This window comes from Podarcis vaucheri (genome assembly GCF_965113315.1).
Source record: "Podarcis vaucheri genome assembly, chromosome: 1".
NCBI lineage: Eukaryota > Metazoa > Chordata > Lepidosauria > Squamata > Lacertidae > Podarcis > Podarcis vaucheri.
Window position 1 is genome coordinate 50622302 of NC_138759.1, and position 26334 is coordinate 50648635.

The window sequence follows — 26334 nt, forward strand, 5'->3', positions numbered from 1 at the left end:
GGTATAACACAGAGGTGCTGCATTGGCAGTCTCTGGGATAGATATTACACCTAAAATATCTTACAGTGCTTTCTTAAAGGAACAGATACTACATCATAAATCCTGTTTCAAAGAGATTTATCAGATGTATTTGATTTGTGTTTCTGAATATTTCCCATTATAGAGAAACTTTGTCCAATATTTGCAAGCATTCTATTTCAAAAAAAGAAGAATTAAGGGAAAGCATTGTTGGATAAAACAACAAGCAATTCTACCACTATCCCTGAAAACACAGGGACAGTTTGTGTGCATATGATTTTAATGTGACTATATTCAGTATTAAATCTGTATATCCTCAAAGTAATTCATATATAAAAAGGTAACTATTAATCTGAAGGAACTTTTTAATTTCTGGATGGCCTTGTTATCATCAGAGTTCATGAACTTGTGGAAGGAACATTTTTAAAAAGCTGTAGAGCATGTTATATTTATGTGTAGTAATTACACAGCATAATCATAGATTATCAGATGTGTCTCCCATTAAAGGTATAGTGCTATGCAGTAAGTGTTGGCATTTTCACCAGGGTGATTTCAAACTGCTATGGTGGTATTAAACCATGCTGGACATGGTTGCGGGTTATCATGCAGAACCAATCGCACAAACTGATTTTTCCTCACTTGTGTATGGTGCAAGACCAAATAAAATAAAATAAAGGGTGATGAGTGACAATTTTGACTGTGACAGATCACGTGCAAAATATACCTCGGAAACACTATAGGTGGATGAGCACGAAGGGAGCCGAGCCTGGTTGTGCAGGGGGGAAAAGAAAACATTGTTAAAAAAGAAATGATGGCACAGTAGGTCTTAGAAGGTTTTCTGTTTAGGTGGTTCCAGCACTGAGACATTAGCAGGGGGTTCATTTCATTCCCAAAACCAGATTTTTCATACACATTTTTTTAAATAGATTAGGCCATTTAAGGTGGAAACTCTAAAATACAAGTACTTTAAAACTGAACTTACATCTTACTTTATTTCCTAATAAGAAGCACCCTCTGGGATGACTGATTATCTTGATTTCAGAAATCCATAATTGTCAACTTTTAAAAAAGCTATATACATACAAAAGAACTTGAAGATTTATATGGGCAAATACTCCAGGTTTACTATTATTGAAATTCTACAGCCTGATCATAAGCATATTTACACAAGAGTAAATTTAACTGATTTGGGGGATCTGTTTTTGGATGTATTCATGATCCTAATGTATTAATGTATTCATGATCCTACCCCACAGGTCCTACCCCATTGATTGAGACAGTTTTAACTGGCAAGGGAAAATGTTCATCTGTGGGAATTTGTGCTAAGGACATATTAAACTTCTTGCTGGAGTGGGAATTGGGAGGCATGGTGGCACTGATCCATTCTGGAGTGGCTAGGCTTGCCATACGTCAGGAAAATTCCTGACATGTCCTGGTTTTCAGGTGTAAAAATGGTATTGGGGGAATTTTGCCGAATTGGCAAAATGTCAGGGAAAACCTGGATGTATGGCAACGTGATGGAAAAAGCAGTGGAAAAGATAAAAACCACTATTCTTGCATTATGTTTCTCCCCAAAAGCTCTACAATTTTGTGGGTGTCAGGAATTTCCCTTTTTGAAATATGGCAAGCCTAGGAGTGGCGGGTCCAGAACTGGCATTGTGAGACTAAGGTTCTACTCCACACTACAGGAGAACTGTGATGAAAATCTCCCTTTCACTTTAGGGTATAATTTGTACCTCATGAAATTGCAAGGTGTGTATGCGTCTGTCAGTTTTGCAAGGGAGGGTAGATTCAAAACATTTACGGGGGTAAGAGGCTTTGCAGGATTTGAGGCAGCAGTTATTTTCTTAAGCTTTTCTTCCTTAAACAGAAAAAGAATGTCATTGCTTGAAGTGGCAACACAGCTCCAATCATCAGCCCACTGCCTTCTTCTGTTCTACACAATACCCAAATGTAAATGATACTATGTCATGACATGGTCTTGTTCCATGGCCATTTTTGGCCAAGTCATCTTTTTTTAAAAAAAAAAAACCACACACCAAATGATGCCCTGGGTGTGGTGCTGTGTCATGACACAGGCAGTGCCATTCCTGTTCAGACATTCTGTGCTTTTCACCATTTCCCTGAAATTTCCAAAAATCATGAAACTGAATTTGCAATGGTTACTCAATTTCCAGGCTCAGATTAAAGGTTTAAGACTAGGTTCTTTGATGTACTACCTACACCTATAATAACTTGCCTGGGACTTAAGGCTGGCTACAGATTTCCTCTGGCCTGCCACTATGATAAATAAACCTGGTGGGTACCAGGAATAGGTCCTTTTCAATGGTGGCCCCCCAGTTGTGGAATGCCATACTCTAAGAACTCAGGCTGACAGACTCTGCTGCAATCTCTTAGGGGACCCTAAATATATTTTTTTTCACCAAGTTTTTAACTGATGACTCCTTATATCGTATATAATTTTATGTGATATGGCTTTTATTACATGTAAGTTGTTCAATTATTTTGCCTTTAGAATTTTACTTGTAAGTTGTCTTCTGAGGAATTGCTCTAAAAGTTTAAGCAGGAATAAATAAAATAATAACTAAGAGTGGTATCTAACATTAGTCATACTCAGAAGCTGTACAAAGAACTTAACCACCCTGACGCGGGGTGATTAAATCAATTAAAATATTTTAGTTGAGTGTCATTACATATATTCATTATATATAATAAAGCATATGCACACTGATATACATGGTGTTATGACATTAAATGGTTCTGGCTATCATTCTTATGTTATGCCCTGAGAAAATATTTGACTTTGATTTTAGCATATGAAATTACTGGGGATACTGAACCCAGTAACCCTGAGAAATAAGAATAAACAGCACAAAAATGCTCATTTGTAAACCATGTTGTCAGTTTTCACATAGGCAGCTTATGCTGTGTTATCAGAAGTTGTTTTAGGATAATATACTGCACAGGATAAGGAGGTAGTCCAAAACAAATTTATTTTGATGAGTTCTCTTAGTTTGACTTGGTGCAAGTGTTTTTAATCATATCTGACAAGGCAGAGCTATTCTGGTTCCTTTATTCATATACACATTTCAGCAAACTATGTTAATATATATGCTTATATATAACCTGTGGTGCGAGGAATCCTATATCACTTGTGTGGTTAAATTATTCTGTGGTCTCATTATGCTTAAGCTAAACTTGCCTTTTAAGTGTTCGAAAGTTATTCCTGCTGACATTAGCTACCATAAAAGTTTCCTTTGCCTCCTCTCAAGCTAATATATTTTCATCATTTGAAAAACAACAACACTAAATTACTTTCCTCTATATACAACTAGGAAATGGAGTAACAGTTCAAAAGTTTACTGCATGACATGTCAGTAAGCGTTAATCATATCTGTATGAAAGATAAGTTCCAAGGTAAATCTGTCTCTCTTCTTCTTATGAACTCCCTTAGGAAAGCCTTTGTCTCACAGCCTGAGTGCCTGCACGCTTGCAATATGGGTATAATAATACTGACCTCCCTTACTGGGCCAGTATTACTTGAGGGTTTCAAGGCATGGTTTGAAGGAATATGGAGCAGTGGCCTTGCTTGAGCCAAGGAGGTTGGGATCTGGTCAGTGCCTGGATGGGAGACTGCTTGGGAACCCCATATCCACTGCCTTGAGTTCCAGACAGGATATAAATGTAAACAATAAATAGGTAGCTAGACAGGTAGAAAAATGGTGTCAGTTCAATCAGTGTAAAATGACTACTAAATCAAATCAGAACCGAACTAGAGATAGGAATGGGGAAAATCAAATAGTATTTGCCGCAATTCTTAATTGCTTCTGCCGATGAAGAACGAAATGTTCTTAAACCTGAGACATAATTGGGGGAACAAACAGTACCCCTAAATCCAGTCACTGAGAAAGAGGCAGATGAAGACCTACTCCAATGGTGTCTTTAATTTACACCCTGCATGTTGTTCCATTAAATTAATAGCTGTGATTTATTACAATGGATTTTTGAAAAACATGCTCATTATCCTAGACACTAAAAGGAGCACAGAGCTGGGACAGGGCTTATACTGTTACTCTTTCCAACCATATGCATCTAATCCACTATAGTCACACCTATTTTCCCTAGTTTTCTACTTTTTATTAATTATTAATTATTATTAGATATTGATCATTAACGGCTGTCCTTTGGCAATGTTCAGGCAACATTTGGGCAATCTGATGGTAATGTCAAGAACCTGGAGCACAGACTGAAGTGGAAAGAGCACAGTGACTCTGAAAGAGATCTTTAAAAAAGAAAAAAAGCTCATATACCAAACAAATATTGGGGCCTGTGCATAATCCTTAGAATGTTTAAAAATATTATCATTCATTGCTTTATTAAGAGCTTAATTTACACAAAACTATGGATACGTTTTTTCTGTGATGTAAGAAGATTAACATTTAAAAAGGGTCCTTTTAATTTAATATTTTTGGAAATGTTTAGCATGTTTAAAAGGTTTATTTTTAAAAGTTTGAGACAGCCAAAATGTCCTTTTGGTTTATTAGTGAGGCGACTAATTAATGCAACAGATACAGCGTTTGAAACAATGCAAAGGTTCCACCTTAAATAGGCACAGAATTATGAATTACCTTATTTTTCAATTTATTTGGGAGAGGCAGTAGCCAAAGCTATTAAACAAAATGCTTAAAATACCATACATCTATCCCACTGTACATCTGCAATAAATCCTTTTCCAAAACCAGGCTGGTATATATGACAATGAACTTCAACTCTCACCTACTTTCCCCCCTTTGCTTTTGTCTCAGATTATTTCAACAAATAAGTTATATTGTTGTTTTGTCATTGTATCATTGTTTGGTTGTATCACTGTGTGGTTTGATCAGTGAGTCCATCTTCTTTTCCATCCATCCTCATAAGCAAAACATATGCTGCAAGTTCCATATGAAATCTGGCAGATGAACCCCAACCACAAGATTATTCATGGCACCTGTGGAATCTTTGCTATTTTCTCTGTCCATAAAGTAACTTTCCTCAGCAACATTAAATATTGTAGTGTGAAAGAGAACAATTTTATGTGTTTCAATCTCAAACCATTTCATCAAAATTTATGAGCAGTTTATGGTTTGCTTTTATACTACAACTTGAGAGAAAATTCACACAATATCTGCCCAAACTCAGGATCACTATTCAATGTTCTGTCTATGTGTTAATTATTATTGCAAAATGGGAATGGGAGTTAAGAATTAGCCTTTCATTTTCTTCAGAGAATGAATGAATTCAAAATGGGAGGAAAATCCCACAAATGTTGCTTCTACCCTAGCTCTTTTTCTGGAATTGGCATCATTAGTACATGTAGTTTTAACAGAGAATCTAAATGATGCTGCATATTCTGTGATGACCTTTTGAAAAACAAACAGGCAAACAAAACAATAGCAAAATATTGATATTCTGCATATTCTTTGACATTTGGGGAAACTAAAGCAGCACAATCGCCTTACATCTGACCCTTGGGATTTGACTTCTATGTCCAGATGGTATATATTTGGTGATTTAAAAAACAACAACATTATAGTACCACTTTCTATATTACTATTCTGGATCTTGAATCAAACTTGTGATATATTAAACAATGCACCCACAACCTTGAAGATAATGGATGAAAAAGGGTGTGTGGACATTACTGTAAAGTGGCTGATGTGCAATTAGAGATCTGGTTATAGTTATCCCAATTCAGATTCTTACTCTATTTTCAGAACTTGGTTCACTTTCCATGTTTTTATTGTAATGGTTAGTGTCAAACTAGCAGTGATATTTTTTTCTTGTACTTTGCCCTGTGTGGTTGATTTTTATTTTTAAACTATCTAGTGTTTCTGCCACTGCTATTCCTAGACTTGGGGCCAAACTGCACATTACATGTAGTTGCTTAATCCCTTTGCTTCCTACTAATTGTACATGCAAGACCACATGCTCCAAGCTGCTGTCCCATCCATGAGGGGAAAAGCACCTGGAGGTTGCTTTTCACTAAACAAAACTTAGTGAAACTTAGTAAACCTCACTAACCAACTGCATGTAATATATAACTTAGCTGCCAGGAATAACACTTTTCCCCATGTTGTAAATCTGTAATGTTAGTGCAGTTCTAGAAGTTAAAAACAAAGAATTTCAAAGTAAACAGTAAAAAAGCAAAGGTACAGATGATCTAAAAAGTGTTCATTTAAATGAGGACAGGGATCTTTGGATCTTCAGATGTTGTTGGACTACAACTTCCAACATCCCTGGCCGCTGGTGGAGGCTGATGGGAGTTGGAGTCAAACCATATTTGGAGTATCAAAGGTTCCCCAGCCATGACTTAACCTGATGCCTAGGGTAGGAGTGGTCTTCCAGATGTTGTTGGTTTCCAGCTTCTAGCAACCCCAGCCACCATTGTCAATAGTCAGAAATGATGGGAACACTAGTCCAACAACCTGCAGGAGGATCACAAGTTAGCCACCCTAGCCTTGAAACTTGCTTTGCAATTAGGAAATGACTTCAGGTGATGGTTTAATTTTGGAAAGGATTTTTTGTTGTTGTTCAATGGGAAAGCCCAAAATTTACTTAATATTTAATGCATATTAGGGTTTTCTCTTAAATTAAACCCTGTGAAATTATGCCAAATTTTCATGGATATTTGAATGAAACCCCAGCTAGAAAAAGAAACAGAAGAAGGGAAAAGAGAGAAAGGGAAAAAAGATGGGGATGAGAGGACAAACCAATCAGATTTGGTGTTACCAGCCAACGGAAGTTTTTAAAAAACAAATCACCGAGTGAAATCGTACATTTACTCGGAGAGAGCATCCTTTGACATTTCCTTCTAGGTGATCTCTGAGCTCCTCCAGCTTTCGATGGAGCTACATGTAAACATCAGAAAATGAATTGAAAATTATACCTATTCTCTTTTCATGTTTGTTGTTTCCATTCTTTTTATAAAAAAGATAAGATCATAGCGCAACACATTTCTCACTGCCTTTGCAATACATCAAACATTTTATCAACACAAATATATGCTCCATATACTCTGACAAGAAAAGCAACTCATTTGGTTAAATCAGCAATTATTTTTTCAACATGTAAAAGTTAGTTCAGTTAGTAAATACAGGTTGTTTAGTGATCATTGCCTTTAGCAAACTCCCTAATTTTAAGCATTGTTTGTAGCAAGGAGAGTGCTGAAATATTGTAGATTGTTTTCAGTGGGCAAAGTACCAAAAACTGGGTCTTCCATGCAATTTCTAAATGTTCATAGCCCATTCTGATGCCAAAATTGGCTACTGCTGAACGCTAACAGCAACAATTCTTATATTTAGTAGAGTACTGAACTAAGAAATCTAACGAAAGTATCAGTAGGTTTTGAAAGATGACCTAAATTTCAAAAGACACGGGGTAAATGAACTTGGATCCAATGATAAGTGAATGCATGGGATTTCACAGAAGGAAAGTTTACCATCTCCTCATTCTGCTGCAGTAGTCTGAACCTCTGAACAAACTCTCCAATGTGGAACATTAGGCTGCTGGATGGGATCATCTCAAAACCAGGCAGACACACCTTTTATGAATGCCTGGTTTGAGGCTGCCCTCCCTTTCTCCCTCCCTTGGAAGGGCCTGGGGAGGAGCAGTTGGCTGTGGTGGGGAGGGAATAGCAAAATTTCCTTCTAAGAGCTTCCTTCTTTTCACTGATCTTAGGATCCAATCCACTGAATTCAAAACCCAAAGTGCTGCATTTATTCAAGTATAAACTTACAAATCTTGCATACAGGTTTGCGGTAAGGATAGATCTTATTTTTTTGGAATACAATTTGAAAGCTGGATTCACAGTTAATTATGTACATATATTTTCAATGGCTATTTTTATTTTCCATTAAACGTGGACTGAAACTTGTTCTGTCCACTGCAGCAAAAGTATCCAACAATGCAAAGTATATCTTTGACTGCACCACAACCATAAATTAAAAAGGGGGGAAATCAGCCTCACAGAAAGACAGTGAGGAATGTTGTAGTTGCCTTTCAGCATCATTGGCACAAGCGTAATAGCAACTTTTTCCTTTTTTCCATTATGAAATCAATTGTATGGAATTGAATATGGGAAATAGGTGCATAATTACACTTTTCCCTTCCCCCTGTTTATGCTCAGTGCAACAACACTTTCACACGGAGCAGCTGTATAGAGCGGTATTAAGAGAAAAGAGAGGATGGCTTGTCCTGGAATAAAGGTGATACACACGCACACACACAAACACAAAATATATTTTTGAAAAAAATTGAGAAGGCAGGATTGGCAAGGAGAGTGCAGAATAAAGAAAGAAAATGAGTGCTTCATGTGGTGCAAAAAACAACTGAAGTGAGAAGTGAAATAGTGCAAGGATTAAAAACGAGAGGCCACAATTATTGCTAAATATTAACAAGGTAACCTATGCCATGCCATGTGTTCAAAACATGTTCATAAACTGGATTTTTACGTGTGTTTTTTAAAGAACATAACAGCATCTCTCAGAAGACTGTATGGGCCAGGGCAGATTAAATAATAATCTTGGAACTCAATGTTCTAAACTATAGATGGAAACTGCTTTAGGAAGCTGACTGATTTTGCCACAGTTTTGACTTAATTAGTTGCACTTAGTTCCCATTAAAACGAATGGGGAAAGTTAGCCTTGATTTAAGTCTTTTTGATTTCAGTGGAAATCAAAAGGCCACTAACTTAGCATGGATCCAGCTCACCAGACATTTGTGTAATTCTTTAAAATGAACAAAGGAGGCAGTAAAGGGGGCCTAGCCCTGCAGTAATTTTAACAGCCTTGTTATTCAGAAATGTCTCACAAGATCTCTCTCCCCATATTTCCCATTTTCACTCTTCTTAAGCATATATACACACAACAAATTCAGCTAATTTGATTACAAAATGAGTATTTTTAAAGTATAAAGTAAAAACTGAGAAGTCAATCAACAATCTTACATTTCAAACAGGAAAACTGCATGTTTTAATCTGACTTCATCCACAAATCACTTAAACGACAAAACTTGAATCTAAGCAACCTTATCCTATTTAAATAAATGAAACTAAGCCATTTTAGTGCCACTAAGTGGTTTAAAAGAGAAGAAAGTGTCATTGTTTTTATATAAATGTAGCATGAACATAATTTTATTCTTGCCATCTATCAGAGAAGTGTTGATTATTCACAAATGGTAGGCTTCTTAAGGAAACTTCGGCTATTCCCCCGCCCCTGATACGTAGTAACATCCAGAGCTAGGCACTTGGCAACTTGCCTTCGGCTAACTGCATTATGGTGGCTCTTGTGTAGCACAGAAACAAACAAAATGTGATCCAACAGTGATAAAAACACTGAAATAAAAACAATGAAATGGTGAGAAAGATAATAGCCCCACCCTCTGCCTCCCCTCCCCGCTCCCTCCAAAATAAAAGTGTAGGCTATAGAAGAAAACTTGCAAAATAAAAGTTAGAAACATATTTACTTTGAGGGATCCAACTCTACTAGCAACTCCTTTGCTTTCATCCGGGCGTCTAATTTGCTACAATGGGGGAAGATGGATAAAAAAGACAGAAGAATAAAGAAAAAAGTGAACTTAAAAAAATTTCCACACAGTCAGTTAGCAGTGCATGCAAGACATCAATTTGACTTTCTGACACACTTCTAGGGAACAAGGACACAGACTCTTATTTCTGGATCACATTATGACTCGTTTGCTGAATTCTTCTCTTTAATTACGGATTCAGTACTGAAAGTGTGCATGCGATAGTTGTTACTAATATTTTTAAAAATACATAAACCATAATATATTTGAAATCCTGGATTTGGTTCATGACGAATGAAGTACTGACACAAAGATAGGACAAATGTCTTTGTCTTTAAGCCAGGTCAGTGAACTTGTGCTATGTGCGATGGTTGAAGAGTGTCAAGCACACAAATTAGAGACATGAGTATTGCAAAGCTTTCAGCCCTGCGAAATATTAGTGATAACTGGCAGAATTATATACAGCTGCCCCATGTTAAAAGAAATTAGGATATTAGACACAGTCCTTAGTTCCCAATTAAATAATTTTGCTGCCCAGCCAGAAAATTTTAATGCCATACCAACAGCAACTTAACAATAGCCAAGACACGTCTTAGTTTTGCTTTCAATACGAGCCTCCTTGTTGTTTTCCTTGCTTATGTTACGGTAATTCTGTATTGTGCAGAGGAATGAAGAAACAGTTCTGTAGCTACTGCTTATCAAGCTTTCATATTGCTAGGAAGAAAATTTAAAAGTAAGCAGAAAAAAGTTATACACTAAAGAATCTTCATTTTTATCATTTATATTTTTATAAAAATGGTAAATAAGCTTACTAAATAATATCAAGTCCAAAGTTTTGTATGTGATTCAGATGAAACATTTAAATTTGTGTAAATAATGGAAAAGGTTCCTACTAGAATGGACTGGATAACAAATAGGCAATACTAGGAATACATAATATCCCATGCTGCTCTACTAGATGCAACAGGACTTCTATCTCCCCTCCTCACCACCAAAGGCCCCCCAAAGAAGCTCCTCTGAACTTCTTCTCCTTGCCTCTTTCCTGCAGGCCCCACCCACCCTGCTCCAGAAATTTCCTCAACATTCTGGAGCAGACTTATGGAATACACAGGGGGTTGGGAAGGAATTCTGTTGCAAAAGCAGAATTCCCTTGCAAAAATGAGCTGACACTATTTTATGTCATCCAATAATAGACAGTCTTAAAAGGTAACTCATTTTGACAATATGGAAGATTCCAATTGGTTCAAAGTAAAGTGCACATTTTCAGACATAGTAAAAGGCTGGGCAGATCTCTTGTCATTTGGCTGGCTAACAAGTAGTTAGCTGCAGACGCTGGTCATCCAACAGGTCAATAGGTCATAAGACTACCTCTCTAACCTTGAGCTAGAGCAGGCCTTTCCAAACTTTTCATGTTGGTGACACACTTTTTAGACATGCATCATTTCACGACACAGTAAATCAGTTTTACTAGCAAGCCAGAGATTAAATTAACCCTGGGAGGAGCATGGGAAGCGTTTGTGCGACAAACCTACACACTGCAGCCGACACACTAATGTGTCGCAAACGCACAGTTTGGAAAGCCCTGAGCTAGAGGCTTAATATTTCTGTGCCTTAATTCCCCATTTATTAAAATGGCATATTGCGCAAGTGTTTTGATTAGAAATTCATAGAATGCATACAAGTGTAAGCAGAAAAGATATAAGAGAAAATGAGAAACCCACAAGTGAAAAGGCTTGTTGCAATATTTTCTTCTCAAAAAGGAATTCAGACAGTATGTTTGCTAAGCACCTAGGTCAGAGAAATAAAACAGGCGAAACTATATAACAGGAAAAGTGGAAGTCAGGTAACATAATAAAGCAGATAACAAAATGCAGTGGGTTGGAATAATAAACAACGGGGAGTGAAAAGCAAAGAAAGAGGAAAAAGATCATACAACAAGAGCTAAGGGGGAGGGGTAAATGAAGTAAAGGAGTTTTTATATAGGCTCCAAAATACAGGCAATTGCACTGGAGGTTCAACATTAGAGAAGATACAGACATCAACATCAATTCAAAATATTGAAAGAAAGTCTAAAGATTGCATTCCTAAAAGTACCTAACTAATCAATTTCTCTTATATTAAATAATGGGAATAATTCCTCCAATAGGAGCTGAATTATTAACAAAAAGGAAATGTACAGCAAATCAAGTATTATTATTTTTTGAACACAATAATCTAAAAATGCCATGTTTTTCTACTATTTTATCTTCTTTGAAATGATTTTAAACTTGTTACTACTAGATAACAATTTTTGAAACTGTTACAATGTTTCACTGTATTACACAATCAAGAACAAATATAGGGCACAGGGCTTCCAGCGCTGAGGCACAGGGACATTTCTGGCTGGGATCCAAAAGATGCCTCTTCTGCTAGCGCATGCGCAGAATTCTGCCTCATCTGCAGCTCCCCCAACCTGCCTCTAGACTCTAGAGGCTCCAGAACAGTGTATTGTGGACTGAGGGATGGTGGTGAATTGATAACTCCAATCTGCTTTCCTAGAATCTAGCAACTGGGAAAGCAGTTTCCCAGGAGGATTTGAAGAAGAGAAAACAGCAAGCAGTGAAAGGTTATAACACTCCACTCCCTCTCCCTGATTTATCTCTGCTTTAAATCCTCTACTAATACAGGGAAAATTTGACTGAGAGAAAAGTAAGGAAAAGTCATTATTCGATAGGATTGAAGGAAATCTTCAGACACACACTTTTGTTTCATAAGCAGCTCTGAGGTGAACGGAAAGCAAGCATATCTGTGAGAATGTATATTTTATTCTACAGATGTCTTAGCAGTCAGTTTGCACAGCCCAGGAAATACAAATAGGCAACTGATGGTGAATATGCAGCAGAATATATTTCTGAGACCAGCCTCAAGCGTCACAAGTATTTGGAAGTAAAAGTTTTCACAGGTTTTTTTGCTAACTTGGGGCTGTAGCTGTGAGCCCAAACATTTGATGAAGAAATTTAGGACTATAGAAAAATTAAGAAGCACCCTGCATACAGCGGTAGTTAATAACAATGAATCAGAAACATCTCAGGTGCTCAAAATTTTGAGCTAAACACTCTTTTATCATCGCTGAATAAATGAGCAACCAAAACTTTGTGGATATTTTTCACACTTTTGCCAAAAGTAGTATGAATCTATTGAGGCATCTGAGGTCTGGAATGGAGTAGAAAATACTCTTCCTGAAGTAGTTTTTTATTCAATAACTCTTTCTGTAAAATGCTCCCCCACCCCCCCCAAAAAAAAACCCTTTTGAAAAATGAAGGTTATGGCCTGTGAAGTTTTGTTTTTTTGTTATGTGAAGTCCAAAACAAACAAGAAGGTTCAGAAAAAGGGAGACTGTTGAAGGTATCCTAAATGATGACTCAGGGTAGCTGCCGGTATTTGTTATGGTTCTTTTAGTGCCAATGGTGTTGGAGCTGTTTGTGGCAGACAATTTGTACATAGCATATCTCCACGATGGGGGTTAGAGTGTCTTCATCTGTATCTAAACTAGATGAAGTATGTAGATGAGTTTTGTGGTCAGAGAATGATCAACCTATACAAACATATAAATATTGAGCTATATTAATATTGATACCATGGGGTAAGGAAAGCCATGAATCTAAATAAAACTGCTAGTACATGAATGCTAGCAATGGATAAGAAAGCCTCAAACATATGGCCAAGCTTTAAAAACTGTCAAGAAGTAATTTTAATGGAAGTAACCACTTGGAAAATAATTCTAGAAAAAAAAATTAGTATAGAATCTCTGGTTTATTAAGTTAGAAACTGATCTTTCTCAAAGAGAGCAAACGCTGTTATGCTATGTCATAAATTATAAGTATATTTTAATCATTAAGAAATTTAATGTTTTGTTATGCCACCCACGCATTTCTACTACCTCATACCCTCCAACATTTCTCCAATGAAAATAGGGACATCCCATTCCATAATGATAATTTTACTATTTACAACCCACAAATCTTACTGGGTTGCCCCAGCCACTCTGGGCAGCTTCCAACATATATAAAAACATAATAAAACATTAAACATAAAATAACTTCCCTATACAGGATTGCCTTCAGCATGCTCGGGGGGTGGATAACTCCATACCCTCTAACATTTCTCCAATGAAAATAGGGACATCCTAAGGAAAAGTGGGACATTCCAGGATTAAATCAGAAACCGGGACGGCTTCTCTAAATCAGGGATGTCCCTGGAAAATAGGGACTCTTGAAGGGTTTACTATCTCCATTCCAAGACATAAAAATGGTGTTATAGTTCAGTTTTCATAAAAAAATAATTACACTGAAAGGAAAACTTTTCTGAAAGGAGACACAGGTATGCAGAAGTTAAAGGCAGACTTCTGAAAACTAAAGGGACAATATGCATTCTCATAATTCTGATACAGTCAGACTTCATTAAGTCTCAATGACTTAAGTGTGCCCATTCTAAGCCAGCAGCAGTCAATAACATGGCTTACTGACACAGTGGGCTGCTGGAGCTTACTGAGAGGGAGAGGGGAGGAGCTTGGCCCGGTTCAGCATGTGGCAGCAGGAATATCAGACTGCCTCCGCCATCATGCACCACACCCTCTCGGTAAGTGTCAGCGACCCACTGTGCCTGGAGGGTAATGGTGCCCCACTGGCGCTGCCTCCCTGGTCACTACTGCTCCAAGCATAACTAAGTCTGCACCCATTCCATGAGCCCTTATCAAAATTAAGTAAATGACACTTAAATCCTATTGAAATCAATATCCCATCAGGTGATTTCATATTATACATTATCAACCATTTTTAATCATATGGCTAGGCAGTCATAATCAAGTATACATCTCTACTGCCAGCATTTCCCATCAAATTTGTGCACACTTTGGACACCTGTTCAAGTTCTCAGATATAAAACAGGAATGCAGTACAATAATTGAAAACATCTTTAGGGAATGTGAAACACAACTCACACTTTCTATCTATTCAATTTAAAATAGAAAACAATTTATTTGTAAAAAAAAAGATTCAAAGAAGTATGTATGTTAAAAGATTACTTAGTTGGTTTTGTGCTTCTAGATCAAAGGTCTAAAATAACCTATAAAATACCCAATTTCTATTTATTATCCCTTAATATAAAATGAAATATAACATTATTCATGTATATAAAACATTAGGCTTTCCATATTATAGCTATGGAAATCTCTTACCTTTAAAACAAAATTCTATTAGAAATTCTTTAAAATATTCATATACATATTTCCCAACACTCAAATCAGTTAATATATAACAAACACAAGAACAATAATTAAGCATACAACACAAAGTCCAAAAAGCTCAATAAAACTTAGCAGCAATCAAATAAATCCAAAACTGTCTGTAAATGCCTCAACAGTCCAAAGCCTTCCAAAATAAATAAGTGTTCTGTTTTGTGCAAGCTGTAGAGAGTAGTTTGGGTTAAATTTCTCTCTCAAAATACTAGAACCTGGGGCCATCCAATGAAGCAGAATTTGGAAGATTCAGGACAGAAAAAAGAAAGAAATTCCTTCCACAAGACATAGTGGTAGCCACCAATATGGATTATTTTAGACTAATTTATGGAGGATAATACTACTATAATAATATCTAGTCATGACAGCTATGTTCTACCTCCATTGTTGGACACAGTATGCCTCCTGAATACCAGTACAGGTCTGAAGAGAATTTTCAAGGACCCCAATAATGTTTGCAGGATTCAGGCTCTGAGTTAAGCTCAACAAAGGTTTCTACCTCATATAGTGAAGCCATGTACAGGGCCTGATTTACTGTACCCAGAATGGAGGCTCAGAATAGGCAAGACACTCTTTTAAGTACATTATTTCCAGTGTGTGAAAATCTTAAGAAAGCTACACTTTAGCATCATACAATTATGTGTGGAAGCTGACAGGCAGTCAGTCCAGCTGCCACCGACCTGGTTGGATGCTTTTGCCTCCCAAAATTTATCAAAAAGCAATCTGCAGCATTTTGTGCAAGCCATAACGCCAGAATTGTCTTCAAGGACAGCCCCACATAAAGCACATTGCAGCAGTCAATCATAGAGGTTATGAAAGCATACATCTATGGATGTAGCATGATATAGAAATTTAATAAATAATAATAATAAAATAATAATAATAAAAGGTAAGCATGGTCAGAACCTGGATCTCAAAAAAGGGACACATAGACCTAATAAAAGTCTATATTTATTTAGTTAGACTGTGAGATTACTGAGTAAGATGTGCCTGCAGAGTGTTGCAGAGTTAAAATCATTTGTAGAGCAGTATGTGCAAAATATAACAGCATGGATTTTTTTAATCTGACTGCTGGATGGCCCAATGTTGAAGCAACACTTTTTCTCCATTTTAACATGGTCATTTGTAGTCATCTCACAGTGGTGACCCACATAGAAGTCAGCCTGTTTAATGCATGTAATCCCTTTTAAATCTCAGTTACCTAATGGTAGGGTAGGTCAATACCATGATGCACACATGGATTTATGACTTGAAGAGAATGTAGGGGTAGCCAATGTGGTGCTTCCTGATGCCTATGGCCTTATACTCCCATCAGTCCCAGTTGGCATGGCTAATGGTCAGGGATGAAAAATAAATAAAGAAGAGTAGTAACAACTCCACAAGATAAGTAAGATGATATATACCCATTTTTGTAAACTTAATGATTATATTATATGGACAAAATCTTAAGTTGCCCTTCTGAAACAGAAGAGCACCTCCCATTCATGGAAGGAATGTGACCCAGATGAGGCTCCCTCTTGCTCTCAGTGATGGTGGGGACTGGGGAGGTGATTTTCATTGGTTACCTCTTCCTCCTGCTGCCCCCCCCACCTCCCATACTGATCTGGAGCATCCCCAACACTAGAGCAGAATCTTAAGGGGCTACGGGGGAATTGGCAAAATCTCCCTTCCTCCTAACAGCAACATATCAAGTGGAGATCTGCTAATGAGAACATAGGAACCAAGTCATAATGTTTAGATACGGAGAGATGAATCTCAGATATCCAAAATGGGTGATTGGAAGAAAAATACTAGTCTAGATAGCCAACGTAGAATCAAAATAAGTAATGAAAAAGGGGCAAACAATGTTCTATCAGTCAGCTTTAGTCAATCCCTACTGGTTCAAGGTAAGTGCAAAAGAAAGGAGAGTTGTAAAAAATACCTTTGGAGCCTTAAAAATGCCTGCTACTTAATATGCAGTAAAAACATTGTTATTACAAAGTAAAGGACATGGGTTTATATAGTTTAGCATCACAAAACTAATACCAAAGGGAAAGAACAAAGTAGCAAACACTCCCTGATTACCAAAATATGCTAGGAGGGATGGCCTTAAAAAATACAAGCGCCCCTAGCTCTGAGCATGCTCTGACAGGTCTACTAAATCTACTCGGAGGCAGACCTACTAATGTTGTGCCTATGGCTGTACGCTAATTTTTGTGTTCTGATTGGTGGGACTGCCATCATGACAACAGGAGGAGGCTGGAACCTGTAAAACTGCTAGGGCTACTAAGAAAATACATTTTTAAAACTCTGTTCCTCTGCCTGGAGATGAATGGGAGAGACCTCCTGGCCAAAGCAATAGTCTGGATCAGGCATGACTGAACAGTAGAGAGCGCTGACTGCCCAGAGAACGGGAGACTGGCAGAAATGCCTCCAGGGAGTTCCTCTAAGTTGAAATGAAATTTTGGGCAAAACTACTGTATATGTATTAGGCGCGGGTGGCGCTGTGGGTTAAACCACAGAGCCTAGGACTTGCCGATCAGAAGGTCGGTGGTTCGAATCCCCGCGACGGGGTGAGCTCCTGTTGCTCGGTCCCAGCTCCTGCCAACCTAGCAGTTCGAAAGCACGTCGAAGTGCAAGTAGATAAATAGGTCCCGCTCCGGCGGGAAGGTACCGTATTTTTTGCACCATAACACTCACTTTTTTCCTCCTAGAAAGTAAGGGGAAATGTCTGTGCGTGTTATGGAGGAAATGCCTATGGGTGGCATGCCTACAGTTTTTCCTCCTCTAAAAACTACATGCGTGTTATGGTCGGGTGCGTGTTATAGAGCGAAAAATACGGTAAATGGCATTTCCGTGCGCTACTCTGGTTCGCCAGAAGTGGCTTAGTCATGCTGGCCACATGACCTGGAGCTGTATGCCAGCTCCCTTGGCCAATAAAGCGAGATGAGCGCCGCAACCCCAGAGCTGGCCACGACTGGACCTAATGGTCAGGGGTCCCTTTACCTTTACCTTACTGTATATGTAAAAAACAAAACAAAAAGCTTTTGCCTTTTATTTTTTAACTGGGTTTTTGCTTCCATAAGCAGCGTTGTAATCCTAGGGTCGGATTATTCTTCAGGGGATGAGTCTGAGGATTTGGAGTTGGAATTGCCCTCAGGGCCAGTGGCCCTGGATGTACATACTAAACCAGAAGCACTTGTACAAGAGGAGCCCATTGTGCCAGTACCCCCTGGGCCTGAGCTTGAACAGCAGTTCAGAAGTTTCAGTAGAGCCATGGCCGCCTCTGCTCCACTGGAGTCAATAGCTGCTAAGACGAGTTGGGTCCCTTCATATTCAGAGAATTTCATGGAAAGCAGAACTAGTGACTGTGGCACAGCTCCAGCTCCTATTTAAGGCTCTTGTCTTTTTTTCATGTTTTTTATGACAGAATATGGTTTTTTCTGTCATTCTGCACTTTTTATGGTCATGTTTATTGCCCCTTAAAACACGTTAATGTCTAAATGTTCAGCTGTCTTCTGCCAATTGATGTATTTCCCTTTTTAGCAAGAATTCTCTGTATCTTTGGGTTATTTTACAAGACTTCACTATTTATTACATTTACCAAATATCTTAATTTTTCAATAGTTCATCATGAGAAAAGATAAAATAGTTTGACCAAAATAGTTTAGTTAACAAGAAATTGGATTAGAAAGCACAAAGTCTCTGCACCATTTTTAGCAGATTGATTCTCGGTAACCTGTCCAGTTTTTTGCACAGAGGTCACATTGCCTGGTGTAGGGAGAGGATCAGTTGACAAGAGATGTGTGAATAACAAAGGATATATTTTTTACAAAGACTAAAATCTTTGACCTAGTTAGTGATTATCATTTTCAAACTCCGCTCCTCATTTTATATCTAAAATTAGGATAGCAGCAGGATGAGAAATTTAATCTTCAGCAAATTAAATTCCCCATCATGCTCTCTGAAATAAGAATTAGATATAGCCTTTGGCTAGATAAGTAAGCCATAGTACAAATATTTAACAGTAAAGAAAGAGACTTAGTCATAATGAACATTATTCCCCATTTTATTTTTCCTAGTCTTACTGAAGAATAGCTATACTCACTTAAAACTGGTGCAATGAAATGGAAAGCAAGACACTTTGTTGGAAATGCTTAACCCTTCAAAGCCTGCTACAATTTCCCCCTGTTTTTGGCTACCATTGCCAGCAATTCTACTTTAGATTTCATGCTATTTTATTTATCAGGATGTATTTCAAAGATGTCTGGCAAATGCAATTTCAACGAGTTCAAGCTAACAAGTCAAAGTGATCTCAGGGCTAGTTTATACACGGAAGCGGTCTGCTTTCCGTTGCTCCATACAATTCTTCCCAATCAACCCTTGAGTGTGAAATGGAAGAGAGATACAACAGCATGTACAGAGCTGCAGACAGATACAGCCAGCAGTGGTAAGCAGCGATTTCTCTGAGAATACTTGCTGGACAAAAACCTGACATGATAGTGAAAATGACTGCCTTCTACTGCTGGCTATATGTATTTAGAGCTCAGGTCACAGTGACATTTCTCCATGTGCTTCTGTACCAGGGACAATCAAGAGAGATTGCACAAAAGGGGGGGAAGGGGGGGAGCATCCTGTTTGCATGAGTGAGCTGGCCGACACACTACTAATGACCTAGCTACTACAATAAGCAAAAAACAAAACCCCCAAAATATATTAAATTCACCTATCAAAATTAACAAGGGATTTCTCTTAAAAGCAGTCATTTTTTAATATCATGGGATGCCAGTAAGATAAAATATTACATGTGTGTGTGTGTGTGTGTGTGTGTGTATATATATATACACACACACACAAAAAGCACCAGCCTGAAGCACCAGCCTGAAGATGACGAGTGAGACCTCGTCGAAACGTCGCCCAGACACCCCGACTCTTACACGGGAAGACACCCGAAGACACCAAAACCTGCATTCCTGTACCCGTGAAAATCTACGAAAGCAAATATATATATATATATATATATATATATATATATATATATATGGTGTGTGTGTGTGCACACACTACATCATAGCATCCCTGAGGCTCTGTACCCAGCACACTCCCTTAAATCCAACTCTGTATCTCTCTGTGTGTATAGATAGATAGATAGATAGATAGATAGATAGATAGATAGCTATAATATAGATATGTGTGTGTTTATGCTAAAACTTTGACATTTACTCAGAATGCAGCTTTAATTAGGTTACAAGTATCTCTCCAAGATGTAATTTTGAAAACAGTATAGTGCATCAAATTATAAACCAGATAGAATTTCGTAAAGAAATCATGATGCATTTTTTCCAGCACTCCTGATTAAATTTTACTATACAGGTTTTCTCTGAAAAGAGGAATGAAACCAGTAAAAAAGTTCCAGACATTTGAAATCTAATAATTTTCCTCTGACATATAAAGTGGACACTATTTAAATTTCATTTAACAAGATAGAACCTGAAAAAATCCCAAACTATCCAGTGCAAATTCCGTATGAGCAGGAAGGAAGGAATGTTCTAGCATTCAAACAATGCTTAATGGAATTCTCTAACTTACACTCTAATGTCATAAAAATCAAGCAGTACATCATCACAACATTGGTTCGCTTAGTAGTATTAACGTATGTCAGGAAGTAAGTTAGCCTATCTATAGCAATAGCAGGATAATTCAGAGCTTATTTAACAATAATAGTTACAACGTGCTAGAGCTTTTCAAAGGATAAAAAATAACAATCCCAAACTTTTCTGAACAATCCAAATGTTGGCATTGAAGGGTTTGTTTTTTCTCAATAGTCTAAAAATAATTGAAACCTGGAAGGTTTCAGTCACCTTTTATTAGGTACTGGTAAAGAGAAGGCATGGCCCCCAGACACACCGTGCTGATATAGTAAGATATAAAATGTTCTATAAAGTATTCACTGCTCTAACTCAGTGAATAACAGAACCCTTGAGTCATGGATCTTCTTGCACCAAAGCCTAAATGCAATCTGTGCATCTCCTCTCCCTTTCCCCAGCATAATAGGTTAAAAGTCAACACAGGGGATCTGATAGCAGATAGCCACTTGTAATTCTCCAAGCTGTCCAATCCAGCACTGCTATTTGGCCTGGGCATGCACATGTGGTTACAGATGGCTCTGGGAACTTTTGGAAGTGGCTGGTGAGCAGTAAGAGACATATAGATTTAGAGACTGCTGGGAAATTGGAGGGAAAGGAAAACTGGAACCATGTGGTATCAAAAATTGTGGGGCCTTAGGTCATTGGTATTACATGCACTGCATGTAGAAAGTTCAAGGCTGAATATCCAGCTTCTCCAGCTGAAAAACTTCAGTGTATCTCTGCATAGCAACAACTGACAAAAGGAATTTGAAACATTAAAATTCTGCTTAAACTCAGCTTCTAAAAATGGCACCTTTTGTATCAACATGTTTTTCTACACAGAGAAATTAAGGCACAGACCTCAAGAACTGAGCCTATAGTTTTTACTTATCTTGTTCACTCAAGTTTAATAAACTTCCAGGTTTTCCCCCAATAATAGTATTTCAAAGTATGTCTCAGTTTATTTTGAACCCCGCTGATGAAAGAAACAAATTCAAGTGCAATTTAAAGTTCCAACAAGCTTCTTTAGGAAACCCATTTTATATTGTCCACCAATTCCTCTAATCTGTTTTAACAGAGACATGCAATCAGTATTAAATGCCAAAACATTGAAACAAAGATAAGTCAGTGGCTGGGTATGTTACTATGACTTGCTGATACAAAATAAATAAATTTGGCAAAAAAAGTTAACTGCCAGACACTTGCAATCATTTTAAGAATCTGGGAACCACAATCAATTAGATAAGATGGATTACTTTTTACCATTTCCTTTATTAAACACTGCAATATTCAACAAGTCAGAAAGAAAGCTTTTTGATATGATATGTACCAATTGAATACAGATGAGGAATTCACTTGCTAAAATAAATTATATATTTACTGCTCTTGCTAGTTGCCGAACTTTGCTACAAATATATCACACATTGAGTGTTATACCAAACATATTGGATCACCTGCATAAGTAAAACCAGTGTGAAATAATACCTAAAATACTGACTAGTAGTCTAAAAGGTTGGCATTAAAACTTTCTTTCTATGTAATTTAGAATTTCCAAAGAGAAGGCAGCAAGTATCCAAGTTAAATAAACATTGTTTGGCTTGAAAGTGTTTTAAATATGCTAAGATGATGCTGAGGCAGAGAAATGCCACAGATCAAGAAGTCACAAATGTTTTTGCAGAAAGCATACTATTAGTCTAGTTCTACTGATTCAGGGGCAGGGTTAACTGCACTTTCCTGGGGGAATAAAACACTGTAAGGGATTCATGACTAGTATTGCAATAGAGAACAGACAAGCACTTTTAGATATAAGAATTGCAGGCTTAACGGCAGTGGTTCAAAAGAACAGCAGCCATTTAATCTAAGAACGTTCATACCCTCTTTCTTCTTTCACACTATTGCTTGGACAGCAATGCATGTACAAGTGAACTATCTTTCACACATTTATCAGTCTCCACAGAGTAAGTTTCCATGCGAGCAGCAGAAGGCATTTATCAACCAGACAAATCACACATCCCATGAATATTGGACAGGCCCAGTACTTACTTTTGGTGTTGGGCAGGAAGCAGTGGAGAGGCGAGAGGTGGCCTGTGCACGAGGAGATTCTGAAGGGGTAGTGCTAAGTGAGGCCGTGTCTCGTGGAAGCACCTGAACACCACGAGATATGATGGAATCTGGAATCTAAGCATAAAAATAAATTTAGTTAATTTCACACTGCATTATAAAATGGCTCAATATCAAAATATTTATATTCAAAATAGACTATAGTGCCAACTTGAATAAAATATTGTGGGGGCCCAGGTAAGCCTCACTCTGCCTAACCAATCACATGATGCAGTGCACAGACATCATACAAATCGCAATGCCCGTCAACTTTGGGGAGCCCCAGCCCCTTCAAAACTTTTTTTGGGGGGAGCGAAGCCCCCATGGCACCTAGGAGTTGGCTCCTATGGAGCAGATTATCATTTTCCTCCCTCCTGGTAATCAGGGTGGGGGGCACTGGGCAGTCTTGGGGTTAGGGCTCGCATCCTCTCCAACACAAACGCCTGCTCATAGGGCTCTGGGCTCCCTTTGTTGATACCTGTCATCTCTGAGTATATTTCTATATGAATTAAAGAAAAATGGTAGCATGTTGCTCAAAGTATTGTGAGGGAGTGAGAAGTTACCCCGAGAAGAGCTAATGGGTGGAGAAGCATCATGCTGAACTTGAGAGTGGAGTTGCTGAGCTTGAATAATAAGCTTCTGGTTCTTCAACTCTTCAAAAATATTTATGAGCCATTTCTTTACAGTGCATTTGGGATCCCTTCTTAATTTAATTTTTACAACCTGTCTTCACCCCCTTTTAGAATAGAACAGACTTTTTAGAATCCAATATAATGATAATTATATATTTCCCAACATTAGTATTAGTACTAATTAGTAGTACTAATTAGTACTAATGCCATCAGTACCAGTAGTACTAATGAGTACTAATACCATCAATACCAGGAGAAGAAGTCCTGAACCAGGATCTGGAGGTAGTAAAGGACTGAATGTTCGTAAAAAACTGAAGCTCAATCTATAAAGAAAGGAAGTGCTATGGGTGGATGGTTCCCACATCCAGAAGCTGGCAGAATAACCAGTTCTTAATGGGGGTGCACTCCCCTTGAAGGTGCAGATGTGCAGTTGATGATCGATCCACCCACAAAAACAAATTGTCTGTGACTTTGTGTGGAGCAGTTTGGAGCTCAGTTTCACCAAATCAAACTATCCCCATATAGGGTAAACTGAAATTTACAGGGAGAAGGCATATTCATGTTGTTTGAGGGTAACACCACATATACTACACATATTAAATGTAAATGCAAACAGCTACAAATACACTAAACTCTGATGCAGACAAGCCCATAGTCTTGCCCTTGTGGAAATCAGCAAGCAGTCCCTCTGTATGAAGCCTCAGAAGCACAGCATTCCCCCCACCACTTGAACAGGATAACGGTATCCTTCTCCCATGAAACAGCAATGGGAAGAAGAAGAGTCCCTGGAGGAGAAAGGAAAGACTAACAGGTGTGACCAATGGACTCCATACTGATCAGTCAGGGATTCAGAAGGGCAACAGGGGTTCCCATACTATGCAATGAACATTACTGGTATATGGGCTGGGATATGGTTTCACTTAAGACTAATTTGGCTGCTTTTATTTCTTACACAAATATGAGGCTGGGAAGAGCCTTTCTTCTATCTGTATGCTCTGATGAAATGTGGGGAAAGCCTGTGTTTTATTTTTCTGTGCAATTCAGGGGTTCAGAAATAGGAAAAGCTGCCTTTCTTAATTTGGTGGGCAGAGGAGGGGGGCAGGGGCGCCGGGTATAGGGGTTGCAAGGGGCTTCAGCCCCCTCAATATTTTTAAGCAAGGGGCTGATCCCCCCTATTGAGGGGGTTGCCATCCCCTACTGTCTCTGGATGATTTTTTTGCCCTCTGCACCCCCACAGCAATTGCCAAAAAATTGTGAGTGAGAGATATAAACCAAGGAATTAGGGTCATATTCTAGTCCAACCCCCTGTAATGCAGAAACATTGACATGATTTTTGCCAATTTCTCCATCCTTCTGCAGACCTCAGTGTCACTTCCCATGCTGTTCCAGAAGGTCTCCTGCACTTTATGGAAAATATTTTTGAGGGGCACAGTGGGCTGAAGGAATAATTAAAAAAGCCCCCACCTGTAGGAACACCCAATTAGTGGAATTCTGCTGCAGGCAAGGCTGGAACCAAGCCAGTAGTATTCAGATCCTAAAAGCACCTTTGTTTGTAAACAATTCCATTGTTCAAAATGCATTTAGCCAGGGATTTCTGATTCATATGTTAATATCTAAAGAAATGAAGTTAGTGAAAAATGAATTTAGTAAATGGATTTCTTCTTATTTCTTCTATTTTTGCTCTCAGTATTCTGATTCTCTGAGGAAATATTCCAATGATTTTGAGTTAGCTGACTAAATCTTCTACAGGTTCCTTATGGATGTTTGTGAAAACCAGAGAGTAAGGGGACATTTTTATATTTTCCCTAGGCTACTCCACAGTATTGGGCAGCTCAGAGAGGTAAACTCACATAGCTGGTTTTCTCAATTTCCCTTAAGAATACAAAAACCCTATTAGACTTTTATAAGTTTGTTGAATTATCCCATTTTTGCCACTTATATTTGTAGAAATACTTACATTTCAAGCTAAAATCATATCTACATGTGGCCATTACTGATTTTTTTTAATTCCAAATTTCAGTTTTACTGTTATTCTGAGAATAAATGAGATTTTAGAAAGAAAGCCAAGTAAGTGACCAGCAACAGCAGAATATGTCTGATAAAAGAGGAAGAAATTAGCACAATGAAATTAACAGAGAAGCACTCAAAAGGGAAGCACTGTTTAAGCCTTGGGGCATGAAAATAAGGCACCCGTTTAATACAAGTGAATGGAGATGAAGACACACTAAGACGTTTGCTCTATAGAAGCAAATGACATACTTTAGGATAAAAGCCTTTAAAATGGTCAATTAGGTCATGAAAGAAACTGGTGTCTTCCCTATTTCTCTTATGAGATGCTCCCCACTTTTTCAGCAGTTGGTAGAGTGATTCTGCCCAGGATGATAAGCTGCTCACACCTCTCTCTTTTCAGCTCCACTTCACTGCTTCCTCTCTGTTCCATTAAGGTATATATTCTAGGATAATGTACCACTGAGTTTTCAAGTCAATGGTTTATTGCCCAATAAATACAAGTGAGATGGCTAGCACAAGCACTGAGGAAGAAAACCATCTGCAAAAAGCAGATGGTGGCAGCACCAGCTGCATGACTTCAAAATAATTTTTAGAGCATGCATGGGGAACCTCTAGCCAATGGCTCAAATTTGGCTTTATTTTGGCTGTTTCTCCTGAAGCCACACACACTGCTCCCCCCCCCCCACACTGATGTCATATGATATCAGATGTGAGGCAGGTAAAGCCACAGCTGCAAATTAAGAGCTCCAGAGTGCTTGAAATATGGCACCAAATGGAGCTCCTGAAGGAAGATTATCCTTGCTTAAAGTCTTGCTTTAAGCAATAAAGTTTGCAGCTATGGTTTAAATTCAAGCTGGGGCTGCAAAGCAAGAATCAGGAGCACACTCTGAAGTTTAATCACTTGAGTCGTATGATGTCATTAGTGTAAGGTTAGTATCAAATAAAATAAAAACTAACCTGCAGTATCATCATCATCACATCATCACAATCATATTTCTATACCAGTGTTGGGTTATTAGGGGAGGGGGTAGTATGTCTGGTGTGCTCCTTTGTGCTCCTTGTGGTGTAGTTTGTCCACCTTTGGTCTCTACCCCGCACTCAGCTCTCACCAGCGGCTCCTAGAAGCTGTCAG

General features: G+C 38.1%; 1 protein-coding gene across 21 annotated transcripts in view; it reads right to left on the reverse strand.

The window, feature by feature from the left end:
- The window catches only part of GPHN (gephyrin), a 241340-nt gene that overhangs the window by 63684 nt on the left and 151322 nt on the right, over positions 1-26334 (reverse strand). For 8 of the 21 annotated variants that reach the window (XM_082224534.1, XM_082224553.1, XM_082224548.1 and 5 more), the window contains 4 exons: positions 22504-22638; positions 9520-9576; positions 6834-6905; positions 743-784 (listed from right to left, as the gene is read on the reverse strand). In XM_082224534.1, coding sequence (XP_082080660.1) covers positions 743-784; positions 6834-6905; positions 9520-9576; positions 22504-22638 — 306 coding nt within the window. The remainder of the gene's footprint in view (positions 1-742; positions 785-6833; positions 6906-9519; positions 9577-22503; positions 22639-26334) is intronic. The other 13 variants (XM_082224537.1, XM_082224540.1, XM_082224541.1 and 10 more) reach the window with 3 other exon arrangements.